The sequence below is a fragment of the Cupressus sempervirens genome, chromosome 6, assembly GCF_028749045.1.
Source record: "Cupressus sempervirens isolate cs-2001-9-10 chromosome 6, ASM2874904v1, whole genome shotgun sequence".
NCBI classification, from domain to species: Eukaryota; Viridiplantae; Streptophyta; class Pinopsida; order Cupressales; family Cupressaceae; genus Cupressus; species Cupressus sempervirens.
In genome coordinates this window covers 378,982,662-379,009,078 of record NC_143123.1, presented here as the reverse complement: position 1 = coordinate 379,009,078, position 26,417 = coordinate 378,982,662, and the positions used below count along the sequence as shown (strand labels likewise).

Below are 26,417 nucleotides of genomic sequence, written 5' to 3'. Positions count from 1 at the left end.
AGTGCATATTGGAAGGAGTTAGAATATTGTTGGCTTATGCTACTTATAAAAGATTTAAAGTTTATCAGATGGATGTGAAATCAAAATTTTTGAATGGAATACTAGAAGATGTTTACACTGAACAAGCTAAAGGATTTGTTGTAGAAAAAGAGGTAAGAATTTGGTTTTTAAAATTACACAAAGCATTATATGGTTTGAATCTAGCACCAACAACATGGTATGGAAGACAACACTCTTACTTGATTAAGATTAAATTTGAAAGAAAAAATGATAATAGTAATGTGTATTTGAAAGTTGAAAGTGAAGATAAAGTTTTGATTGTTGAAATATTTGTTGATGATATAATCTTTGGAGGAAATGAATTAATAAGTAAATATGTTGTTGAAAAACTGAGAAAAGAGTTTGAAATGAGTATGATAGGAGAAATCAAATTATTTAGTGGTTTACAAATATAATAAATGAAGAAAGGAATCTACATAACTTACTAAGTATATTAAGGAGATATTGATTTTTTTTAGGATGGAATCTATTAAAGACCTAATAGTACACCTATGGAAATTGGTTCTAAATTGTCAAAGGAAGTAAATGAAACACTATACATAGCAAACTAGATATTGCACATGGTGTCGGTATAGTTGCTATATTTTCATCTAATCCCAAGGATTCACATATTACTATTGTTAAAAGGATATTCAAATACTTAAAAGGAACAAAAAAATATGATTTATGTTATGAGAAAAGAGGACATTTTGATCTAAAGGTATATATAGATGTGGATTAGGCTAGCAATGTTGATGATAGAAAAAGTATAAGTGGTGGAGCTTTTTACCTTCGAAATAGATTAATGTCATGGACAAGTAAGAATTGAAATTATTTCAAAAACTATTATTGAAGTTGAACATGTTATTTCTTCTATTAATTATCAACAAGTCTCATGGATTAAGAAAATATTGGAAGGTAGATATGAGAAAGTCGATGAACATTTTGTCATACATTGTGATAATACTAGTTCGAATTACCCAATGATGCATTCAAAGACTAAGTACATAGCTATCAAGAATCATTTTCTAAGGGAAAAAGTACAAGATAAAGAATTTAGAATGGAATATGCACATATAAATAAACAAGTTGCTGATATATTCACCAAACCACTACTGAAGGAGAACTTTGAATATATGAGAGGTAGAATAGGGGTTCTTGTTGGCATTAAGTTATTATTGCCATTACTGACAACACTTATCTATATCGGTATAGTTACCGAGCTCATCACTCAGTCTACAATGTATATCGAGCATTCAATGGTTACCTTGTACATTCATCACTTAAGCAGTTTACACTGAGCTTCGCAGTTCACACCGAGCATTCAAGTGTTAACTGAGCTGAGTATAGCGATCGAGTGAATGTGCAATCCAACAGTGCCTACCGAGTGATGAAAGCACAATGTCTACTAAGTGATGGAAGCACAGTGCCTATCGAGTGATGCAAGTGCAATGTTTACCAAGTAATGAAAGTATAATGTTTATCGAGTGAAAGCAAGGTAAATGAAGGATTCAATTTTTACCGAGTGATACTATATCCATCGAGTCTCCAATGGTTACCGAGTTTAGAACTAAGTTAGGTGATTAGTATGGACTGAGCCTTCACTTCTATCAAGTGCATGACGATGCCAAGTAATGCATGGATGTCGAGTATCCAAAGGTCATAGAGTCAGTTCAGTGAACCTGAGTTATTTACTGTTTGGCCGACTCAGTAATATTTTGTTCACTTGTGTTTTAGTTGACCTTGCAATTGTAATTATTGGAATGGTATATATGTAATGTATTATATCATTTGCAAGATGAATGTGATGTGAATCAAAGTAAAAAAAGAGAGACATGCAATATTTTGAGAATTGTAAATGCGAATTAGCAGAATATTCAGCAAGGTCTACAAGGAGCAGTAATGATTCATCAATCACAAGAGGTGATATATACTTCAAGGATCTAATTAGCACATCAAGTTTGTAAGTAGATCCACTATTTCATCCTAATAGGTGAATCAGTTTTGTAAATCCTTTAACAAGGTAGACTTAACAATCTTTGTATATAATCTCCTAACAGAGTGCATACTTCAGTGTATGTTTGTAAATCCTCTAACAAGGTGGACCTAGTAGTCCTTTATGCTCCTAACAGGGCAGATCACCAGAAGTGGTCAATGTAAGCCTTAACAGGTCAACTTCATACTGCAGTAACGAAGTTTTGTGGGTATCATCCCCACCCCAATTTTACTTTCTATTTGGAAGGTTTCTGGGTCACCAAATCACTGTGTACATGTGTTATGGATGTTTGATTTCTCATATATGCAGTAGATTAGATGAGTGAATGGTGAATAGTTTAAATGCTAAATTGTTCAAAATTTTGAAGTTATTGATTCACCCCTCCCATCTCAGTAACCTATCATATCTTGAATATTTCCAACAATTCTACCCTTATTGACTATCAATTAAGGCGATATTACACAAAGGATTATGTGTTTGGAGCAAGAACAAAGAGCATGGTATTAAAGACCACTCTTTCTTGATTAATATTGAATTTGAAATAACAAATGATAATAGTAATATGTATTTGAAAGTTGAAAGTGAAGATAAAGTTTTGATTGCTGAAATATTTGTTGATGATATAATCTTTGGAGGAAATGAATTAATGTGGAAATCTTTTGTTGAAGAAATGAGAAAAGAGTTTGGAATGAATATAATATGAAAAATAAAATTCTTTATTGGTTTACAAGTACAACAAATGAAGAAAGGAATTTGCATAACTTAGCCTAAGTATTTTAAGGAGATATTGAACACTTTTGGGATGGAAGATTAAAGACCTACTGGTACACCTATGGTAATTGGTTGTAAATTGTTAAAGGAAGTAAATGAAACACTATACAGATCAATGATTAGGAAACTTTAGTATGTTGTACATAGAAAATTAGACATTGCACATGGTGTAGGTAATATAATTGCTATATTTTTATCTAATCCTAAGGATTCACATAAGAATATTGTTAAAAGGCTTTCAAATACTTAAAAGGAATTGAATATTATGATTTATGGTATGAGAAAAGAGGAGATCTTGATCTAAAGGTATATACAAATGTGGATTGGACTAGCAATGTTGATGATAGGAAAAGTACACGTGGTGAGCTTTCTACCTTGGAAATAGATTAGTGTCATGGACAAGAAAGAAGCAAAATTATATTTCACATTCTATTGTTAAAGCTAAATATGTTCTTGTTGATATTAATTGTCAACAAGTCTTATGGATTGAGAAAATACTAGAAAGTATACATGAGAAAGTTGATTAACCTATTGTCATACATTATGATAATACTAGTTCAAAGAACCCAATGATGCAATCAAAGACTAAGCACATAGCTATGAAGAATCATTTTCTAAGGGAGAAGGTACATGATAAAGAAGTGAGACTAGAATGAATACCTAAAAAGGAACAAGTTGCCAATATATTCATCAAACTACTACCTAGGAAGAGCTTTGGATATCTAAGAGGTAGACTGGGGGTCCTACCCCTATCATCTATCAATTAAGGGGAGATGCAATATGCATAAGTTCATACCATTTAATAGAATATCTTAAGCATACATTAATGTATAGGTGGACTACTCTATGGGGGAGTAGTCTAGGAAAACCAGGAAGAAAAAAGAAAGAGTGAAATAGGTAAATAATTAGAAGATGAAATATAAAGGTTCATTGCCTTTGGCATTGCTATCAAAGGGGGATAAGTGATGAGAACAAAATATGCAAGGAAAGATATGTGGGAGAAGTGATGAAAAAGGAGATAATAAGTATACTAGGGAGATGTTCTATAGACATAATCAGAAAGACCTGTAGAGAAGAAACATAGAATACATATAGAAAAATTTAGACAAAGGGGCAGTAAAGGTCAGATATAGGATGTAATTGAGTGGTGGATGAAGTAGTGTTTTCCATCAATACTAAAGGGGAAGTTTTTTGGATTATTGACATAACTAATTTAGTTGCTTAGTTTATGTTGCCACTGATTAGAACATGATTGATAACATGATAATCAATTATATTTTTTTGTCATTGGTGTCAAAATATTTGACATGATGTTTGAATTGCTAGTCATTTCTTTTAGAAGGATAATATTGTTGTTTCAATGAGATGTTAAGTGATGTAAATGATATGTTGATAAGAATCTTATCACGTAATAGTTGAGACAAACAATGTTGAAAAGCTTAATGATTTGATTGTTTATCAATAAATGCTAAGGTAACTTTATTGATGGATGCTATTTAGGTTATGAGTAAAGGAGAAGGTAACTTGATTAGTTGGAAGATATTAAAGAAAAATGAACTTATTGATAAACTATTGTCTTATCAGTAAACTGAAATAGAAGCTTATCATTACAAAAAATGACTTATCATAGATAGTAAAGACTTCTAGGCAAGCAAGAGAGAGTTGATGAAGTTTCAAAGATGTAATTGTAAAATTAGAAGCTGGATGACTCAAGCATAATTTTAAGGAATGAGGCGATGATATGAAGGTTGAGGTAAAGTGTTTAGGGAATAGTATTCAAGAAGTTTCTAGATTAGTAAAATGGCTTATGGAAGAAGGAATTAGAAGGACAACATGGAAAAAATTATTTTGATCGTTGGATCTATGTTTAGGGTTTGTGATCGAGGAGTTTCAACTTGAGAATAAATGAAGAATTTTGGTATTGCGAAACTATATCGTGACAGAGAAGGTGAAGAAGGTTGCGACAAAGTTTATTGTGACTAGATATCAGTGAAATAGAGAAGATAATCTATGAAGTTTGCTACGATCACAAAGGAAGATATAGATCAAAATAGAGGATCAAACTGGTATGTTATTAGATTAAGGAGCTTTATTGGATCTGATTTAGTAAGTTTCGTGTGATCTCAAGATTATTTGTTAGCTATTACTATATGATAATTGTGATGGTAAAATCCCTTAATTGGGTGACCCTAACAGGTCTATTGTAAATCCTTTTACAAGGGGGAATGCTCATAAGAATGTTTAAAATCCTCTAACCAAGTTAATTCTAATAGGGTATAAGACTTTAATAGGCCTCCAGGGAAATCCCTAAACCAGGTAGCATTTAATAGTGTTTTTGCTATCCTTAAATGGGAAGGCTCCTAACGGAGTGTATACTTGAGGAGTACAAATATTTTTGGGCATCAATCTCACACCATGGTTTTTACTTGAATTGGGTTTTCATGAGATAACTTTTGGTGTTATTGTTGTGTGGATGTTTTCTATGTATTGCATGAATGTTTAATGTTTTCACAATTGATAATGATGTTGTAGGTTAAATAAGTTTTAATCAATAAAATCGTCGAAGAAGTTTTGGGACTTTGAATTTGTTTGGGTTGTTGGTGATTATTGATTCACCCCCAATAATCTTTCCTATACCCACACAAAGTGAGTAAGAGGAATTTGAGGAGGCCATAATAGATCTCAAGGCTAAAAATGAGAAGCTAACCAAAAACATCGTGCTGCTAAAAAAATAATAGGAGAAAGTAGCAATAAGAATTTGTGAAGCATTGAATGAGAGTCATTTCCATTCAGGCCAAAGATGAAGCATTGAAAAGAGACCTAGAGGCTAAACTGACAATTGAGGAAGCTGTGAGGACAAAATATGCACAGATGGTGAGATGCAAAGTGCAAATGAGAGGAGTGGAAAATAAAATAAGTTCAATGAAAGCTATGAAAGTGATGTTATTTACTTAAACTTCATTATTTTAGTTATATGTTATGTGACATGGAAGTTGTTGTTAAAGTTGATTCAATCAAAGGTTAAATTAGAAGGCTACTTGTTTGCCCTAATTCACCCCCCTCTCAATGCTTCTGTATACTAACATATTGGTATGCAATCTTATGTGTCTGGTTATCATGTGGGTCATGGGTGTCATGATACTTTCTTTGATTCTGATTTGGGGGCAGTTTCCCCTACCATCCCCTTGATTAGAAGAATCATTCTTTGATGTAGGGCTTCAAACCAACCTTTTGGGATAACATGGGCAACCAATACTTTGATTATTTATTTATTTGCTTCTATATATTTGCTAGCTTTTGGTTGGTTGTGTATTGTTGTTCTATTTTTGAATATCTCTATGCAACAATTTTCCTATATTGGGTTCTATATCCCTTTCAAAATCTTGTTGTAATGAATTTTGGGGGCCCATCAAAACCTAGTTTTTACTTAGTAATAAACAAATAGTAACAAAAATGCTTGAAAATATCGAGAATAACAAAAAATTTAAGAATCCCAAAATAAGGCCACAAAACTAAGAAAGACTCACTATACATGTTCAAGAATGTAAAAATATTAACTACATTAATAATATTTATTAATGTAGTGAATATATTACCAATAAGCTAGCATAGTTAAGGCAAGAGCCTATAACACAATGGCAAATTGTGAGTCTCTTGTATAGGAGGTCTTGGGTTCGAATCTACTTGAGATTAATAAATAATAATAATTAGATACATAATAATAATAATCATACTAATAATGAATCTTTGCTTCATATTAATAAATAATAATAATTAGATACATAATAATAATAATCATACTAATAATGAATCTTTGCTTCAGAAACACAAAGGAAGAAATGATATTTTCAAACATTTTGTTAATTAGTTTATCTCCTTACTCTTTTTTAATTTTATTTTCCTTCATTTTATTTTCTAGTTCATTTTTGTTGTCTCTTTTTTAATATTGTATCTATGTAATATCTATCTATATTTCTTAATGATAGATTATATAATTGCAAAAGTTGATGTAAACACTTGCACACAATCAATTCTATAAAACTACATAGCCTATCCAATAATTATTTAAAATTTTTTATTTTATTTTAAGTATTCGATTTTAAACAATAAATTTAGCTAAGATCAATAAGGTATAAAACAAACAAAAAAAAGTTTTAAAATAGAAACCTTAAAATTTGAATGTTTCCTACATTTTATTGTTTTGCATTCTAAATCAAGTCATCTCACTATGTCTTTTTGTCTAAATTTCTTTATAAGTTAATTGAAATGTGAAATACGTTTAGTGGGGGATTATCTATGGACTAATTATCTTTGAAGAAAATAGTTTTTTAAAGTATTTGATTTTAAATAACAAATTTAAAATATAGATCAACATTGCTAAATTAAAAATAAAAATAAAGGGCATACAGAAAAAAATTAATAATTTTGAGTTAGAAACCTGGATTTCTGCTGCATTCGTTCCTCTGCAGTCCAAATTAGGATCGTCTCCCTATCCAATGGCCTCTTCGTCAAAAAATCTGGTCATGCAAAACACAGAAGCATCTTTCGACACAGACGGGGACAAAGTGATTGTAGAGGTTCGATCACCAGATGTGGATTTGCAAGCGATTAACACAGACTTGCAAATTCCAGAAATCTATGCGTGGAAGTTGCAGGCTTCTGACATCCTCCTCTCACAGACACTTGAAACAATAAAGATTCATGTACATCGAAATAGGTTGGCATAACACCCTCGTGTTAGGGATAATGTAAACATATTTAATAGTTTGGGATGGTTGATCTAATTTTTAAATGTTCACAGGCTTATGGAGCAGTCTACATACTTCCAATCTTTGTTCGGCGGAAGTTTCAAGTAAGCTCTTCAATTCACGAGAAATTTCTAGTTGCCTTGTTATTTTTTATTCTTAATGTCAGTAGATATGATATGATATGATCGATTTTAATGACATCCACGAGACTAAAGTAGTCTATGGGACCCATGCAGTCACCCTCCCGAGTCAGGAGCAGAACTAGTCAGTTGCAAAGTTTTGGTTAACTTGTCTCTCCTACTTTGAAGTTTGATAATCAAATCCGCTGTTCTCTTCACTTGATCTTCCTCGAATAAATAGTTGAAGTCCTTTTTCTGCAGTATTTTTGTATAACCAGATCTGATGTTATTGTAAGCCAGGCACTCCTTGACAAAGTGCTGCTCTGTCTCAATTGTTCCCATATTACAGAATAAACATGTTCTGTCTGCCCACTCTTCCTTTGGAACTTGCCATCTACCAGTTTCACATCGCAGCTGATGTGAACTAGTTCTAAGTTGTGCCATCAACATTTTTGCTTTCCAGTTAATAGGTGCTCTTATATAGGCCTTTTCATCATGACAAGAAGTGGGATTAAATTTTTTAATATAATAAAATTTTTTCCGACCTATGTGTCTTGTCCACAGAATATTGCGGAATTTTTCATTGACAAACTTTTTTATTTTTTTAATGTTATCCGGGCAAGTTTGAATGTCGATATCCCATTTTTGCATCCATTTGTCATTTTGCTTCATCCATGTGCTTTTCCGCCTCACAAGTTTTTCCTCTATGACCAACTTGGGCCAACGATGTGTTTCCAAACTTTGGGTTTTCTTTAAATAGCTTAGAATCCGAACCAATGTGACGGCTTCTAATAGAAAGGAACCCACCTCCGCCAAAAGGATCTCATACGGAACAATGGTCTTGACTTTAAGGTTGCATGTGATGAAGTGTTTTTGAATTCTTTCTACTTGCCGCCATTTCCGTTCGGACATACTACCGCCCCACACTTCACATCCGTATAGAATAACATGAGTGACCAGCAAACCAAAAAGAGTTTTCATGGTCGTCCAATCCTATAATTCTGCGTTCCTGCACTTGTTTTGTAAAGAGTATAACGCCTTCCAGCGCCCTTGGATCCTTTTTGATCTGCAAGTATCTCAATTGAGTTTGTTATGAAAATCGATGCCCAAATATTTGTACTCTTCCACAAGCTTAAGGGAGCTATTTTCAAATAGAAACTCGTCTTGTATGCCCCTATTCTTCATCAGCGAGAAGATCATAATTTTGATTTTGCTAGTGTTAACTTGCATTCCTACTTTATGACAAAAATTTTCTAGTGCTTTCAAGTGGTCCTTCAAACCTTTAGCTATTCTAGCAAGAATTATGAGATCATCTGCATATAAGAGCAATCTTATCACAAGAGGAGTAATTCTAACAAGTCAACAAGAGGAGTAATTCTAACTTAATACGCTTTCAGAAAAATGCGCGCTTTTTAATTTTGTTGAGATAATCAAAATATCTAAACTGAAAATATTTTTTGAGGTATGAGCAGTAATACATCTTTAGCATGTACGCTTGGGTTATTACGTGGCTGACATACGGCATATAATTATTTCTCTGGTAATCTATAAATTTCCTTCTATGTGTTTTGATAAAGGAGCTTATGGGTTGTGTAAGCCTAATCATGTCTAGGCATAAACTCGAGTAGTAAGTTCGTTGCGACTCATCGTAGGAAACTGTAATTGATTTGTCACAGAATGCGCTCCTGACAGAAACAAAAAGAACAATTACATTTTCTGAGAATACATTAGATAACAGAAACAAAAAGATTTCTAAGCAAGCTACAGGAAGGCTTAAGGTTTGATCAGCAAGCTGGTGAAGACACGAATGTGAATCTGATGTATAAAAGTGCAAAGGACAAATACAGAAGTAAACACACTGAGATGAAGTGAATGAAAGCTACAGTATCATCAAAGTAAACAGTAAATGCAGTAAGAACAAAAGGGGGAAATGCTTTCATACTCCATTGCACATATGAATATAAATGGAAGAACTATTATCAGCTTGTATCTGCAGGAGAAGGTGGCTGAAAGAAAGTTCCAGATTTGGAAAAGATAGCACCAGCAAGAAACAGACTCCAGTAATTGGCCAAGGGATCATTCTTTCCCTATAGCAGAATGATGGAAAAGATCAAACTCAACAAAGAGAAACAGGTACAGAATAAGTGAAGCAAAATTCCTCTCAAATAAATATTTTCAGCGAGCATATCCAAGCATATCTCAACAATAGAAAGCGAGATTCAAACCATACTCAAAACAACAGCAGAGGATTCTCTAGCAGTGATGGGGAGAGGTCACTACTCAGGTCCTAATCTCCTCTAGGACTCTTCTACGCTTCTTCTTAAGCCTATTAGGGTTCTCTTTCTGACCCTATCTCAAGAGGAATATCTCCTCAATTCCCCTTCTTCACTGAACCTCACCTATCAAGTTATCAATCTCCAAACTCCTTATCCCTTTGCAATTCCTAGGTCCAATCTTCCAACTAGCAACCTAGGGTCAACTCAAATGTCAGATGGTGTAGTAGGGCTTCTTCACGTGTCATTTTGTTAGTTTCTTGGGTCATCATGATTCCTAGACCCATAGTTTCCTTAACGATCTCTTCAAACTTTTCTTTAGGCCTTGTAGCCCTAAACCCGTATTAGGTCTCCTATTAGATTAGGTTTTTAAGCAATAACTCCTTTAACTTCCTAACAAGGTGCTAAACAAACCTTGGATGCTGACACCCTTTTGGACAATCTTCAAGATTCTTCTGGTCTTAGACCCCCAACTCGTCCGTACAATACTTTGGCAAAAATATTCCCTATTTCCAAGGATTTTAAGGGTTTATAACAGCCAGTCTTTGCTTGTGAACAAAAGACACCCAAATGAACCCAACTGCTCACCAAATCCTAGTCTAAGGATTTTTCAGTTATTACCCTACACACCTACAGTCCTGATTGGCACAAACCAATCCATCCACCATAGCTTCCAAGCCCTGCAACTTCTTCAAACACCTAGCTGAGCACCGCAATCTCTCTTAGGGCTTGATTGGAAAATCAGCAAACCATGACCGAATGCTCCCAAAAGTCATATTTACATAGTACGTACAATTCTCTTCTTGATTCCAAGTGGCCATTGAAGTTTAACTGTTGGAAATCAAGATAGAGCCATTGCTTAACTACTAGCTATGTACAATCCAGTGGACAGGGTACTGTAAAAGAATTTACAAAACACCTACAAACCAATTAACTTGCAAACTCAGAGGTAAAATAAGAAACTAGAAAGAAAACACTAATTAACCATGCAACAACATTTGCCAACTCAATCCATTGATGTATGGAAAAGTGACTTGCTATCCAACTGAGAACATATTTCTTCTATTGTTGATAGCTCCAAACTAAAACTCCGTACAATAACCAACACCAACCGTTGCCCAAGGCCTGATATGGACTTATATAGCTTATTTGCATGTGTGGCAACTGCTAGAACGACCATCTAACTGATTCTATATGAGTTGCTCATTTGTTGTCAATGTTGTCATGATAACTTTGCAAAGTTGCAAAGTTGTCATGAGCAACTTTTACAATTTTTGCATTTTGAATTTTTCTAACCTCAAACCCACTTCCAATGAGTCAAGTTTGATTCAAATCCACTCTTAAACACATTTTCACACCTTTCCTATTCTTCCTGAGGTCAAAGCCAACTTTTGACCATCTTGGACCTATGTGAGCAACTTGTGCAATTACAAGCATTAAATTGACAATTCCTTAAACAACTATGTGCCCATGATCTATGGGACTCCTAAACTAATAAAACACACACTCTTGGGATTACCAACCATCCCTTATTCACCTGTGGTCTGGCCAGGACCAGTACAAGCCAAAAATGATACTAGAGTTGACCCATTCTCTAGGTGCTCCTGCACCAAGCAAAAGGAAAAAATACCCACATTCATGTAGCTTAAGCAAGAGCAAAGTATGCAGACCATGAAACTATCGTTAGTAATAAATTACATATCTTCCAATGTGAATATTTTGAAATGTAGCAACATCGAGGGTTTGGACCAAATCACAGAAAAACAAAGCTTGAATACCAAGCTAGGGGTGATTTGTAGTGAAAGTGAGCATCAAAGGAAAAGAAGAATATCAATCTGCAAAAAAATGAGAACCCAGATGAAGATTTTACTGTATTTCTCATAGTTTTCTTATAATCTCAAAACCTAGCAGAGGATGGCGTTAAAATATCAAGATGGTAGAAACCCATATGCACTCAAAGTTCCATAATAGCAGCCATCGAAATAACAGAAACTTAGAAGGCAAAAATGATGAAGAAACTATGCTTACAAAGGAGATATATACCAAATAGAGTCATGTTTTTTTAATTGCAGAAGAGAGAAGAAGGGTTCAAGATTCAATGCTAAAAATATCAACTTACAGCTAGAGAAACCCACGTTTCTACTTTTTTGTGTGCCCAAAATATAAAGCTCCAGCCATGGTGTCAAACCCTCCAGGCAGCTATGTTCATCAGCAGAAAACTTAGAGAAAAAAAATCTCCAGACTGCATTCCAAACGCCAAGTAAAAGCCCAACCATGGCGTTAAAAATAGCCACCTCTTGCTCTGACGAAAAGACTTGAACACGCCATGAGAAATATAGTTTCTTGGCCACTTTTTGCTCAAAGAAAGTAAGACCCAGTTGTGACCAGAGAAAACCCTCTTGCAGATAGGAAAATAAACCCCACTCATGGCAATTGATACAAGGAAATGAAGCTATGTTAGCAACAATGAACATAGAGTCACAACTACAAGCTCCAGACAGGTCATGGTGAGGCAAATCTGAGTAATGGCATCGAAAATAGCTTTGAAGTAATGCAAAAATAAGCTTCAGAAAGCATAAAAAATCTCTCTATGATAGGCGACTAGGGTTTAAAAACCCTTCTATGCTATTTCTTCTTTCAGATTTCATGCCATTTGAATGGCACAAATGACTTTGTTTTTCCCTTTTATCTGTTCCTCAATTAGAATGAAATATGATTTCGGGTCTGACTCATGTATTTTACTTTCTCGTGGGATATATGTCTGTAAGTTAATATAGTAATATGCAACATAGTTTCATCTAGTTTGCATATTATTTTATTAATTTATTATTATTTTGATTGATGTGCTATAAATCAGTCACACAAAAATAAAATTTTGATGCAACAAAATAATAGTTGAGAGGGAGATTTGTGAACTTTTCAAATTAGTAGTCGAGTCATTTGTTGACTGAGTGTTTAAAAGGAATAGGTGGCACTCTAATTACCTAAGTTTGAGGAGTTAGAGTTCAGTTTCAAGCTGTAAGTTAGAGACTTCATGTGTGATTAGGAAGTGGTGGCAGGATCTAATCACCATGTGTCCTAGTAGTTGTTGGAGATCTAAAGTCTTGACTGATGACTTTTGAGTCATTTTAGGAGCATTTTTGGGAGATTTTGGAGTCCTCTTTGAGTGATCATCATAGACATATATCAGAGGCAGAGTTTGGAGGACATTTGGTACATTTTCTTAGTTCCTAGAGTCCTTTTGGAGCAGTTTTCTCTAATATTCGACTTAAAATCCCTGTTTTAGGGGAGAGACTGTTGAGTTTGATTCTTGTTATTTACTTTTCATTTTGAATGAGAAAGGGTTCAGTTTTTGAGGAGCAAATTGATGCATATGTGACAGACGTTTGTCATTATCTTTTTTCTTCCTTTTCTGGACCATTCATGCAAATCTATTGTTATTTTAGCTTTTGAGCATAATACAGTTTCTTGGACTTAGTTTTTTGGGGAGATATTTGGTTGTATGCTTGGTTATTGATGCTACTGAATTGTGTCTTGTTCTGAAACCTTTTGGTAATGTCTCATTTCTGTATCTTCCATGTTTAATATCCGTTATTCATAGGTCATGAGCTGCGTTATTAGGTGATATATTTGAATGTGATTTATTTCGTTCCATAATATTCATTTTGAGCCTCCTCTTGAAATACTTATATGTATAACAAATTCTCTAAGGCATGTTTGGTGTTTATCTGTTAAGGTTATTCATTGTGTCATGGTAAAACATTGGTCTTCATTTCTTATTTAGTGTATCACCTTCCTTTTCTGCAGTTCATTTAAAAGTTAATTCTTTACAGTTTTATTAGGATAGGTGAAATATCAAGTCATATCATATAGGAACCAGCCTAGAACCCAGAGGTTCAATCAGGTCATAAGATACCCACAACCTCTGATTGATCCCATGTTACTCCAAAATTGCTAATGTTTCAAGACCTTCTCACTTGGGTGTAAATTTTGGAGTTAACAGTTTTGGCACGCCCGGTGGGACACTTGCTTTAAGTGTCAAAAAAATATTACTGTTGTTTTGATATGCAAACAACAAGGTCTGAAATATTTGCTCAAGGTTTTTTAAACTTGCATATGTGGCGACTATGTGGCATATAAAAGTTGTAGATCAGTGTTGTTCATGAGAAAAGTACAGACCAGGAGCTCCAATACTTTTGAATATCTGCAGTTGGAGACACCAAAAAGGTGTGCAAGGACTCTTGATAGAACAAAGCCAGTCAAGAGGATGCAGCGGTCAACACCTGGTATTCAAGTTTTATCAAAGAAGAAACCATGCAAGTGAAAGGAATATCAGGCATTCAATAGGTCCAACTTGCAGAACTGAGCCATTTGAACTTGAGATTTCTGTTGTTTTTACTAATAAAACAAGTTCAAGTTCTACAACAAACTTGTTTTCAGCTGCTGTTGTAGTTCCAATACAGCTACACCAAGATCATATTCAGCCATCACCCAATGGCAGTCCCAAGAAGGTTTGCATTTGTGCCCTTTAACCAAGGGAGCTCGTTGAATCTAGCACAACACCATGATATTCCTTTGGTAGTGCTCAAAGGATTACTAGATTTCATTGGAGAATGTTTGTTGCAAGGATAACTTTAGTGGCTAATATTCACCAATTGGCTAATCTCACTCATTGGGGACCCTAGATTTGGCTTATTTTTTTTGCACTTTTTGTAATGAACTTGACGATTTCATTGGCGCAAGCTGAAGGCTCCCAAATAGCCATATGGATGTGGAGCAGAGTGCAGGAGGTACGGCTGATAATTTTCTGACTGTATGTGAGAAACAAAGCTATTGTATTGGGTGCCAAAGAGGGTCGTACATGACTAAACAGTCTGTATAGTGTTAGTGAACTGTATGGGTATTTTGGAGGCCATACGGAACATATATGCAAGCCGTACGGTGCTAATAGATGTTCATATGGTGGACAGAAAGGCCGTCCAGTGGCATAAGATTATGGATGCCGTACAGTGTGTGGAGCAAGGACGGTACAAAGAGACAAATGAGGCTGTACAGGTAGGGATACTAGCTGTACGGTGAGGATAGAGAATGGTATGAAGAAGTAAGAGGCCATACGGGTGGAGTGAGCTGTATGGAAGGAGATGGAGGCCACACAAATGGGTTTATGTGTATAGAATGTGATCAGATTTCTACACAAACACAATAGAAGACACTTGAATGCGAGTGATCATAAGTGCCGAAAGATATTACTCCAATTTGCCAGATCCAATCCACGAAATACATGCAACAACGGAATAGGATGAGGGTTGAATCTCATCGAAACTGCACAAGCCAAATAGGGAAGATTTTTCACTTTTGAAATGGCGAACAATAGAGAATCCCCAACAGGAATTCGCAATATAGAGAAAATAATCCGAAAGCATACCTACAGACATCCTACAAGCCGTGCTTAAATACCTGTCGCGGAAACCTTTCCGAGGGTGTACAAAGATAGCCGACGGCAACACAAACTTCGAAAACAAAAAAAATAAAAATGGGACTGAGATAAATTAAATCAATCGGTCCGCTGCAAAGATTAATTAAATACATTTATTTTATGACGAGGACATTACAGTCCCCCCGTCCCAAAATTTGCTTGTCTTCAAGCAAATGCAATGTTGGATGTTGGAGAATGTGCTCGCCTTCCTATGTTGTGTCGTCCAACGGTAGGTGTCGCTAGTGTACCAAGTACTCCTTCACAGTGCGGTTCCATGGGATCTTTTCACATACTGCGAGGATCTCAGCAGGTTCCAAGATAAGCTTCCGTTCTTCGTTGAGTGGCAGAAGGTTGGTAGCAACTGTGACGTTTTGCCCTATGGCTTTCTTCAGACAGGAATCATGGAAGACATTATGAATGTGGTTTCCCTCCGAGAGTTCCAATTCATATGTTACCTCACCAATGCGACAGACCACTTGATAGGGGCCATAAAATCATGGCTTCAATTTCTCCTTTCCTGTTCCCTTTAATAAAGACTATCGGTATGGCTGGAGCCAGAGATAGACCAGATCCCCCACTTCAAAACTCCTCTCTATCTTGCGTCTGTCGGCGTACATCTTCTATTGATTTTGTGCCTGCTGTAGGTTTTCTTTCAAGCTCCTCAGTATGTTCTGTCCCTCCTGAAGCCAGTCCTTCGCCCTTGGAGCGCGACTGTCACCTGTGTCGATGAAAGAGAGGGGTTTGTACCCGTACAGAGCTTTGAATGGTGTCATCCCGATGGACATGTGATAAGTGGTATTATAGCAATATTCCCTCAAATGGATCCATTTTACCCATGCTTGTTGTTGTGCCAAGACGTAGTTTCAGAGGTAGCCTTCAAGCCATTTGTTCACAATCTCGGTTTGACCGTTCGTCTGCGGGTGGTAACTCATGCTTGGTGATAATTCCGTCCCTGCCATCTGAAACAATTCTATCCAGAAGATACCGATGAATTGCCCATCCCGATCACTGACGATGTTTCGGGGTAACCTGTGTAGGCAAAAGACTTCTTTAAAAAATAGATCGCAACTTGTGTAGCCTGAAGGTTCGAGGGGATAGCGAAGAAATGTGCATACTTTGTCAACTTGTTAACCACCACGAAGATACAATCCTTTACGTTCACCTTCGGAAGACCTATTATGAAGTCCATTGATATACTTTCCCATTTATGTTCGGGAATTGGCAAAGGTTGTAGCAGCCCAACAGGGAGAGTATGTTCGGATTTGTTCTGTTGGCAGACCATACATTCTCTTACATGTTGCAACATGTCCCTTTTAGTCCTTTCCATGAAAACCTCTCCCGAAGACTTTTGTAAGTTTTGAGGAAATCGGGGTGCCTAGCCAGAGGTGAGTCGTGCACTTCCTTCAAGATCTTCTGCTTCAATTTGGATTCTGGCACCAGGTATATCCGATCTTTGTAGTAGATGATATCATCCACCACTCTGTATCGATCATCGCGGGTGTGGCCATCCAATATTTCACAAGCAAATGTATTCTTGGAATACTCCACTAGCAGATGTGCCTTCCAGTCAGTTGAAATCCAGTCTAGTGAGCAGATGGTGGGTTTTCTGGATAAGGCATCTGCAACAACATTTTTTTGCCCTTTCACATACTCAATGTCAAAATCAAAAGCTTGAACTTTGCTTACCCATTTTTGTTGCCATTCGTTCAGGTCCCGTTGCTCTAGAAAATATCTCAGACTATTGTGATTCGTACGGGCGACAAACTTGGCACCTACTAGATACTGCCGGAACTTGGTTAGCGCGTGCACGATGGCCAACATCTCTTTGTAGTAGATGGAATATAGTTGTTTTGCTGGTGTAAGCTTTCTGCTCTCATAAGTGATGGGGTGTCTATCTTGCGTCAATATTGCTCCAATGCCTTCCCTAGACGCGTCGCACTCCAGAATGAACGACCGAGTGAAGTCAGGTAATGCAAGTACGAGACAAGTGCTCATGGCCTCTTTCAGCTTATCAAAGGTGAGTTGTGCCTTTTTGTTCCACTGGAATGACCCCTTCTTCGTCAGATCCGTTAAAGGTGCGTTGAGTTGAGAGAATCCTTTAACAAACCTCCTGTAGTAATTGCACAGTCCGAAGAATCCTCGCAAATCTGTGAGTGATTTTGGGGGAGGCCAGTCGAGGATAGCCTAGATCTTCTCCTGATGCACTTGAACCTCGTATTTATTGACAACATGCCCCAAGTACAATATCTCTGTCATACCAAACTCACATTTGGACTGTTTGGCAAACAAGGATTGTTCCTCCATGATACTTAGAACTTCATTTAGATGCTTCAAGTGCACCTCCCATGTCTTGCTATAAATAAGAAGATCATCAAAGAATACCAACAAATATTTATGTAATTGTTTGTTGAAGATACGGTTCATGCACGATTGAAATGTTGTAGGTGCATTGGTCAATCCGAATAGCATAACCAGGAACTCATAATGTTTGTAGTGGCAGCAGAAAGCCGTTTTCTCCACATCTTCTTCCCTCATTCGGATTTGATGGTATCCGGAACAGAGATCTATTTTTGAAAAATAGACCGCGCCATGCAGTTCATCCAACAGCTCATCTATCCTTGGAATGGGATACCTATTCTTTATTGTTTTCTTGTTGAATGCGCGATAGTCCACACACATGCACATCGTTCCATCCTTCTTTTTGATCAACACCACAGATGATGCAAATGGGCCGGAATTGGGATGGATCCAACTTTTCTCAAGCAATTCCTGAATCGTCCTTTTGATTTTATCTTTGAATTTCTTAGGGTGGCAGTACGGTGTGGTTATGACTGGCTTTGCTCCTAATTCCAACTCAATAGTGTGCTCAAACCCTCGATGAGGTGGTATGCCAAGAGGAATATCCATGAGAACTTTATCATGTCTACTCAAAATATCCTGAAGTTCTTCATCCTGTGGAGGTGTTTGATGCCCCTTTATAGTTCCATTGAGATAAAGCAATGCGTCGCCCACGCAACGTCATTGTGCCGCAAGATTGCCTCCATTTGATGCCCGAAAACTTCCTTCGGACCTTCTTTTGTCATTGCTCGGAGGACAACCTTCTTTCTGTCAACCACAAAAGTGAAATCCATCCGCTTGAAACTTTGAGTGTATTCATCAAGGGTCTCCACCCATTGTATGCCAAGGATGACTTCCATGTCAACAAGGTCCACTATGAAGAAGTCCTTTGTCACTGTGTGATTCGCCATTGTGATGCTCAGTTGAGGAACAAAATGCGTGTAGGGCAGGAAGTTCCCTCCGACTACCTTGACTTGAAAGCCTGCGTGTGCTTCCGTAGGGAGACTTCTTCGTTTTACCAAGGATGAGTTTATGAAGTTCAAAGTAGCTCTGCTATCCAACATCACTGTAACCCTTTGTCCTTGAAGGGTACCCTGTCCACGGAAAACTGTGCACCTCGGGCTGCCAACCAAGGCAATGGATCCTCCGCGCTGTACCAAAGCGAAAATTCTCTTTGTACAGTTTAGATTGACCATGTTGGTGTCACTGTGGGGTTGGTTGTCTTCGACCGACATTTCTTCTTGTTCGTGTTCATCCTCATCATCGGATATGACCTCAATGTAGTGGATCTTCCCTTTCCCGAGGCATCGGTGGCTAGGCTTCCAAGGTCCCTTGCAATTGAAACATAATTTCTTCCTTTGGAGTTCCTGTCGGGAAGCTTCATCCAATGACGGCTTCTTGGGTGGAGGTTTGTCCCTCGGAAGTGTTGGCGGTTTCGGATGTGAGTGACTTCAAGTGGATGAGGATGATGCTGACAACAATGCCATACTTCATGCCTTATTGATTGCTTCCAACAGGGTAGACGTATTGAATCCCTTCACCCAACCTTTTAGCGGTTCTGTTAGCCCGTCCATGAAGAGCACTACCTGCCTTCTTTCAGAAATGTCCGTGACCAAAATAGAAAGTTTCTGAAACTCCGCAATGAACTGATCTACCGATCCAGTTTGCCTCAGTTGCGCCAAATCTTTGAAATTGAGCTCGGGATCTTTCCCATCAAATCGTTCTATCAATCTTTCCGTGAATTCCACATAAGTCTTTATATGATCATGCCCTAATGTGATGGTGCCATGGTGCCACCATTCGTGTACAACTCCCTCCAAGTGCAACACGGCAAATTTGATTGCTTCTTTTGGCATAGGATTCAGCTAGAAGCAGGTATCGGCTTTCATTATCCACGCTTGCGTTGATATGGAACCCAATCTGTCAAATGGAGACAAATTCACCTTACTCAACTTTCTCTTGAGATCATCGTTAAAACATCCTCCTTTGTTTCCACCCCCCGAATATCTCATTCTCAGATTTGCGTAATCTTTGTAGGATATGTCTTTTTCAAGGTTTGCATTCTTCTAGTCTTCTCTCATCTCTTTGAAAGTTGGTTGTCTCTCTCCATGATGTGCTTCCGTTCATGGTGGGAAAGTCGGCATGGAAGGTCGAGAGCGTGCTGGCTAAGGGTATGATTTACCCGACACCGAGTCCATGGTGTAACCATTTTTTTCTCCAGATATTTTGTTCTCTGCCAACTTCTCGAGAGTTTCTTCCATGAGTCATTGCGTATCAGTGATCTATGCCTGATTTCGGGCAAGTTCCCTCAGAAGTGCCACAAGTTCGGCACCGATTGGTTCCCGTTTGTCAGCCATTCGCTCAATGGAATGTGTCCTTCTCTTCCGGCCTATAAACTCTCATTCACTGTCTATAGGCTGGCAAGATCGAAGCACTCTGATACCACTGTAATGAACCTGACGATTTCACTGGCGCAAGCTGAAGGCTCCCAAATAGCCTTACGGATGTGGAGCAGAGTGCAGGAGGTATGGCTGATAATTTTCTGACCATACGTGACAAACAAAGCTATTGTACTAGGTGCCAAAGAGGGCCGTACATGACTAAACAGTCTGTATGGTGTTAGTGAACTGTACAGGTATTTTGGAGGTCGTACGGAATAGATATGCAAGTCGTATGGTGGACAGAAAGGCCGTACAGTGGCATAAGATTATGGATGCTGTACAGTGTGTGGAGCAAGGACAGTACAAAGAGACAAATGAGGCCGTATGTAATGGTCCTTACTATTAACCAACAGAAGTAAACTAAAATTGAACTATGCCATTGTAATAACTTCGTCACCTAAGATGGTTATGCCAATTGTAATGCTAATTTGAAAATACCAATAATATTTAGAAATAAAAAAAACTTATAGTTATTGGCATAAATTGATCTGTTACAGGCTCAGGTATCAATAACAAGCTTTTACAATATTTGTAGCCATTTGAAAAAATAGCAATGCCTGGTATAATTAATTGATTCTAATGAATTTATTATTAAGAACCTGGATTTATTTATGCCCTCGGCATGGATTTCTCAGGATGGCGCTCTTTCCTTGTTTAACTGCTGCTGAAACAGATGGAGTCGAATCTGTTTTGGCTCGCCTACATTAATCTAGCTGGGACGTCACTACTGTGCCGTTGAAGTTACATTTTCCTGTGCGTGCCCTTGACTCGACTGTTATCATTGCAGAAGATTAATATTTGTTGCCGTTTTGAACAGTGTAATCTCTGGAATCAAATCGCGCGGCAGTTTTATTCCCCCGTCCTGGTCTGAATCTTGCTTCTAAACCTTCGCAATATAGATTCCGGCAAAGCTCGAGCGCCCAAACTAATATAGTTACCACCGCCAACAATGTGTGAAATCGCAGTCGAAGATAATGGATTTTCAGACTGGGTTGCGAATGGAAATTTGAAATAGCCGTCGGTTCATTCAATGAAGCACTAAATCTTGTGTAGCAGACCTTCCAATCTTGGTGCGGAAATTCGCAACAACTCCAGGCTCGCGATTTTTATTAAATAATCCTCAAGACTCTTCACCCGTGATGAGATGGTTCATAATGTGTTCGTTGATGCTCGTAAAAGCTCCATAATTGTTGTCTATGAAAAACGTGGCTTCAGGAGAGGTCAGCCTGCGAAAATTATTCTTGTAAAATTTCGAAAACTGCTGTAAACCCTATATTTGATAGTGCCCCTCTGGATGTAACAAATTGCCTCGCCTTCCTTGCTAGTTTCAGACCCTTGAAGAAAAACGATTCTTTAATTCATCCACCATGAAATGGCTGAATACCATCTCCAATGAGCAACCCTTCGGAAGATATCTCACTTCCTCAGTTATGCAGATCCAAGGGAGTTTTCGTTCCCAAAGACCTATCGGAAATTTGCAGACTGAAGACCACAAATTGCTTCAATATGATAAGTAGTAGAATCCACAAAATCGCTTGTCTCAAATGGGTGCCCCCTGCCCTCTATTTATTTACTTTTTGAGAAGTCGCTGGAAGCTTCCAGAACAACTTATTATAATAACTTATTATAATGTATTTTATTATTAATTAATTTTATTAAATAAATAACTTTATAAAGTTAAAGGTACAATCTCAATTCGACATTAAAACAAGTAGGCCTCACTTATTGGATTATAACTTTCCAAGAGCAAGAATGTAATCATTTGGCAACAGAATGACTCTCTCTCCAAAATCATTTGCCTACGAGAGTCAATGATAGGCAAATCCCTGGTAGAAGTTATGTCGCTAGAAAGGGGACATGACAGTCCGCCCTTCCTGAAATTGCTTGTCCTCAAGCAATCTTAAAGCTGGATGCTGCAAAATTGTTTCATTTTCCCAAGTGGCATCTTCAACTGGTAGATCCTTCCATTTAACCAAATATTCTTTGATTACCCTTTTGCGGAGCTGTTTTTCCCTGCTTTCCAAAATAAATTCCGGCACTAAGATCAATTTCCCTTCATCATCCAAGGGAGGTAATACTGCAGAAGGTACCACATTCTGTCCCAACGCCTTTTTGAGGGGCGACACATGGAACACATTATTTACTTTGCTATCTGCTGGAAGCTCAAGCTCATAAGCCAATTCCCCTATTCGTTTGGTGATCCTGAAAGGTCCATAATATCTAGGCTTAAGCTTTTCTGACCCATTTCTTTTAAGAGTAGATTGCCAAAATGGCTGAAGCATGAGGTAGACCATGTCACCAACGTCAAAGCTTCTCTCTGTCCTCTTTTGATCTGCATACTTCTTATACTGATTTTGTGCCCTGGCTATGTTATCTCGGAGAGCATTAATAATCTCCTTACTTTCTTGAATCAATTCCCCAGTGCGTGGAACTCGAACATCACCCATTAACAAGTCAATAAAACTCGGTGCATCATACCCATATAATGCTCAGAAAGGTGTCATCTCAATAGACATGTGAAAAGTGGTGTTATAGCAATATTCACACAAATAAATCCATCTCACCCATGCCTTCTGCTGATCAGCCACGTAATTTCTCAAGTAGCCTTCTACCCACTTGTTCACTATTTCCGTCTGACCATCAGTCTGCGGGTGATAACTAGTACTGGGTGTGAGCTCAGTGCCACATAATCGGAACACCTCCCGCCAAAAATGACTCAAGAATCTACTATCTCTGTCACTGACAACACTGCGGGGTATCCCATGTAATCTGAGAACCTCTCTGAAGAATACCTCAGCTACCTGTACTGCTGTATAAGTCGTGGTGATGGGAAAGAAGTGAGCATATTCCGTTAGTCTATCCACCACTACATAAATGCAATCGCATCCCTGAGCCTTGGGCAACCTTGTAATGAAATTCATGGATATGCATTCCCACTTTTGTCTAGGGATGGGGAGTGGCTGTAGGAGTCCTGCTGGGAAGGTGTGCTCCTGTTTATTCTGTTGACAAACAGGACACTCACGAACATACCGCAATACATCCTTCTTGAGTCCTTTCCATGTAAACCGTTCCCGCACCTGTCTATATGTTCTAAAATACTCGGGATGACCAGCTATGGGTGAATTATGAAGAGCCCGCATAATAGACCGTTTCACCTTCGATCCTGGGACTAAAAAGATCCTGCTCTTATAAATGATCAAGTCATCCACTAATGAATACCTGGTGTCAGCAATTGTCCCATCAACTATCCCAGATGCCCAAGAGTCTCTAGCGTATTCTGCAATAATCAAATGCTTCCAATCTTCAGAGATCTCAATCATCGCACTAAGGTGTGGCCTGCGTGACAAGGCGTCTGCTACAACATTCTGAGTGCCCTTAACGTATGATATATCAAAATTGTATGCCTGCAGCTTACTCACCCATTTCTGCTATCTATCATTGAGATCTCTCTGTCCAAGGAAATGTCTCAAACTGTTGTGGTCAGTTTTTATACAAAACTTACCTCCTATTAGATACTGCCTGAATTTAGCTAATGCGTACATGATAGCTAACATCTCCTTATCGTAGATGCTGAATGATCTTTCTGGCCCACGGAGTTTCCTGCTCTCATATGCAATAGGGTGTTTGTCCTGCATCAAAACAGCCCCAATACCATCTCCTGAGGCGTCACACTGAAGTTCAAATGGCTTTGAGAAATCGGGCAATGCTAATACCGAGCATGAAGTCATGATCTCCTTAAATCTGTCAAAACAAGTCTGTGCCTTTGCTGTCCAAACAAAAGCTCCTTTTTTGAGCAAATCTGTCATAGGAGCTGCGTGTCACGAATATCCGCAAACAAATCTGCGATAGAAGCCACATAAACCAAGGAATCCTCTCAGCTGGGTCAGGTTCTCAGGAATTGGCCACGAATCTTATCAGGATCCATCCGTACTCCTTCTCTACTGATAATATGACCTAAGTACAATAACTCGGTCATACCCAAATCACATTTGGATTCTTTGGCATACAAGGACTCTGCCTGCAAGGTCTTCAGTACTGTCTCTAAATGCTCCATATGCTCATGCCATGTTTGACTGTATACCAAGATATCATCAAATAAAACCAATACAAATTTCCTCAGCTGATGATGGAAGACCTTATTCATGGTGGATTGGAAAGTAGTTGGTGCATTGGTTAACCCGAATGGCATCACTACAAACTCAAAGTGTCCACAATGACATCTGAAGGCAGTCTTTTCTATGTCTTGTTCTCTTACTCTAATCTGGTGGTACCCGGATCTCAAGTCTATCTTACTAAAGTAGCATGCCCCATGTAGTTCATCTATCAGCTCATCAATCCGTGGAATAGGATATCTATTCTTAATGGTCTTCTTATTCAGCATTCTGTAATCAATGCACATCCGAAGAGAACCATCTTTCTTTTTTACCAAAACTACTGAAGAAGCAAAAGGAGACTTACTAGGTCTAATGTGTCCCATTGCGAGAAGCTCCTCGATGGTTTTTTCTATTTCATCTTTGAGCCTCTTTGGATGCCTGTATGGAGTAATCATAACTGGTTTAGCACCCTCTTCTAATTCGATGATGTGCTCAATCCCTCTATCAGGTGGTGTACCAGGTGGAATATCACTGAATACCTTACTATACTTTTCCCTCAATATCTGGATGTCTGGATGATATTCTGTCTTTTGTTGTTCCTCCTTTGTGGGCATGAGAGTACACGTGGCTGCCCATTCAATATCATTATGCCTCACCAATCTTTTCAATCGCCTGAGAGAAATGGTTCGAATGTCACTATTCCTGATAGCTCTCAACACATGCTGCTTCCCATCTACCTCAAACTTGATCTCCATGTCCTTGAGACGAAAAGTGACTTCACCCAATAAACGTAACCATGTCATACCTAAAACGATATCCAAGTCGCCCATATTGACCACATGGTAATCTGCTTTAAACTCATAATTGTTTAGACGTAAAGCCATGTCTCTAACCATTCTATTACACTTAAGAGTGTATCCATCAGCAACCTGTACTCGGAGACCCTCAAACTCCTTTGTCTTAATTCCACGGCGCTCAACCAGACGTGCATCAATGAAGTTGTGTGTAGCACCTGTATCAACCAATGTGATCACCTTCTGTCCTGCTAGAACACCACGTAATCTAAAAGATCCCTCCTGCTGAATATTAGACAAACGCCCCTGCTGTAAATGTAACTCAATTTCTTCCTTTTGCTCTGAATTTCCTGTTTCTTTTTTAGGTTCTGAACTATTGTGGTCATCCTCATTTACCGTACTGTCAGAATTTGATCCTTCATAATATGCCCACATAACTCTATTGGCCTTTCCCTTAGGTCTCAAAGGACAATCATGGTCCTTGTCATATGGGCCTTTGCAATAAAAACATAGTTTCTTCCTGCGCAAGTCATTTAATGCTTCTGCATCTAGGGGTGTAGTAGATTTTCCTTTGTTTTCAATACTCTTCCCTTTATTTTTATCAAACTTCTTATTGTCTCTGAAAGAAGTAGTACTCCTGGAAGTGAACCTGCTAGAAGGTGCTGTCAGCTCCATACTCTGTGCTTTTCCTCATGGCCTCCTGAAGCGTTGGTGGATCAAATGCCTTAATCCACCCCTTAAGGGGTTCGGACAATCCTTCTGTGAATAAGATAACCAACCGTCTCTCAGACACATCCTGTACCATAACTGACAACCTCTGAAATTCACTAGTATAAACCTCCAAATTGCCTGACTGTCTTAACTGTGCGAGGTCGCGGAAATAAATCTCTGGATCCTTCTTGTCAAAACGCTCAACTAATCTATCCACAAAGTCTTGGCAAGATGTCACCTGGTTGTGCTGCAACGTAACCATCCCGTGTGACCACCAATCATGAGCTGCTCCCTCCAAATGCAAGGTGGCATATTGATGGCATCTATCTCTGACATAGGCCTCAATGCCAGGAATGTATCCAACTTATGAACCCAAGCCTGTGCTGTCATCTGACCACTACCATCGAAAGATGGTAGAGTGAGTTTGCTAACAACTCGCTGCAACTGACTATCATGACCTCCTCTAGACCTCCTATTCTGACGGCTACTCCTCATATGCTCTCTCCTTTGGTTCAGATAGCGATCAAAGTTCAATAGTTCATGCACATGTGGGGGTAATGCCTGCCATTCTGCAGTAGCAGCTCTGAGATCATCCTAAAAATCATCCGGCAGATCGTC

At 38.0% G+C, this 26,417-nt stretch overlaps 1 protein-coding gene across 1 annotated transcript in view; it reads left to right on the top strand.

The window, feature by feature from the left end:
* The first annotated feature begins 7,192 nt into the window (after window positions 1–7,192).
* The window catches only part of LOC149552640 (ubiquitin-protein ligase), a 249,298-nt gene continuing 230,073 nt past the window's right edge, over window positions 7,193–26,417 (top strand). Inside the window, exons 1-2 of the mRNA XM_089788214.1 lie at window positions 7,193–7,523; window positions 7,608–7,658. Of these exons, the coding sequence (XP_089644340.1) occupies window positions 7,303–7,523; window positions 7,608–7,658 (272 nt within the window). The 5' untranslated portion in view covers window positions 7,193–7,302. The remainder of the gene's footprint in view (window positions 7,524–7,607; window positions 7,659–26,417) is intronic.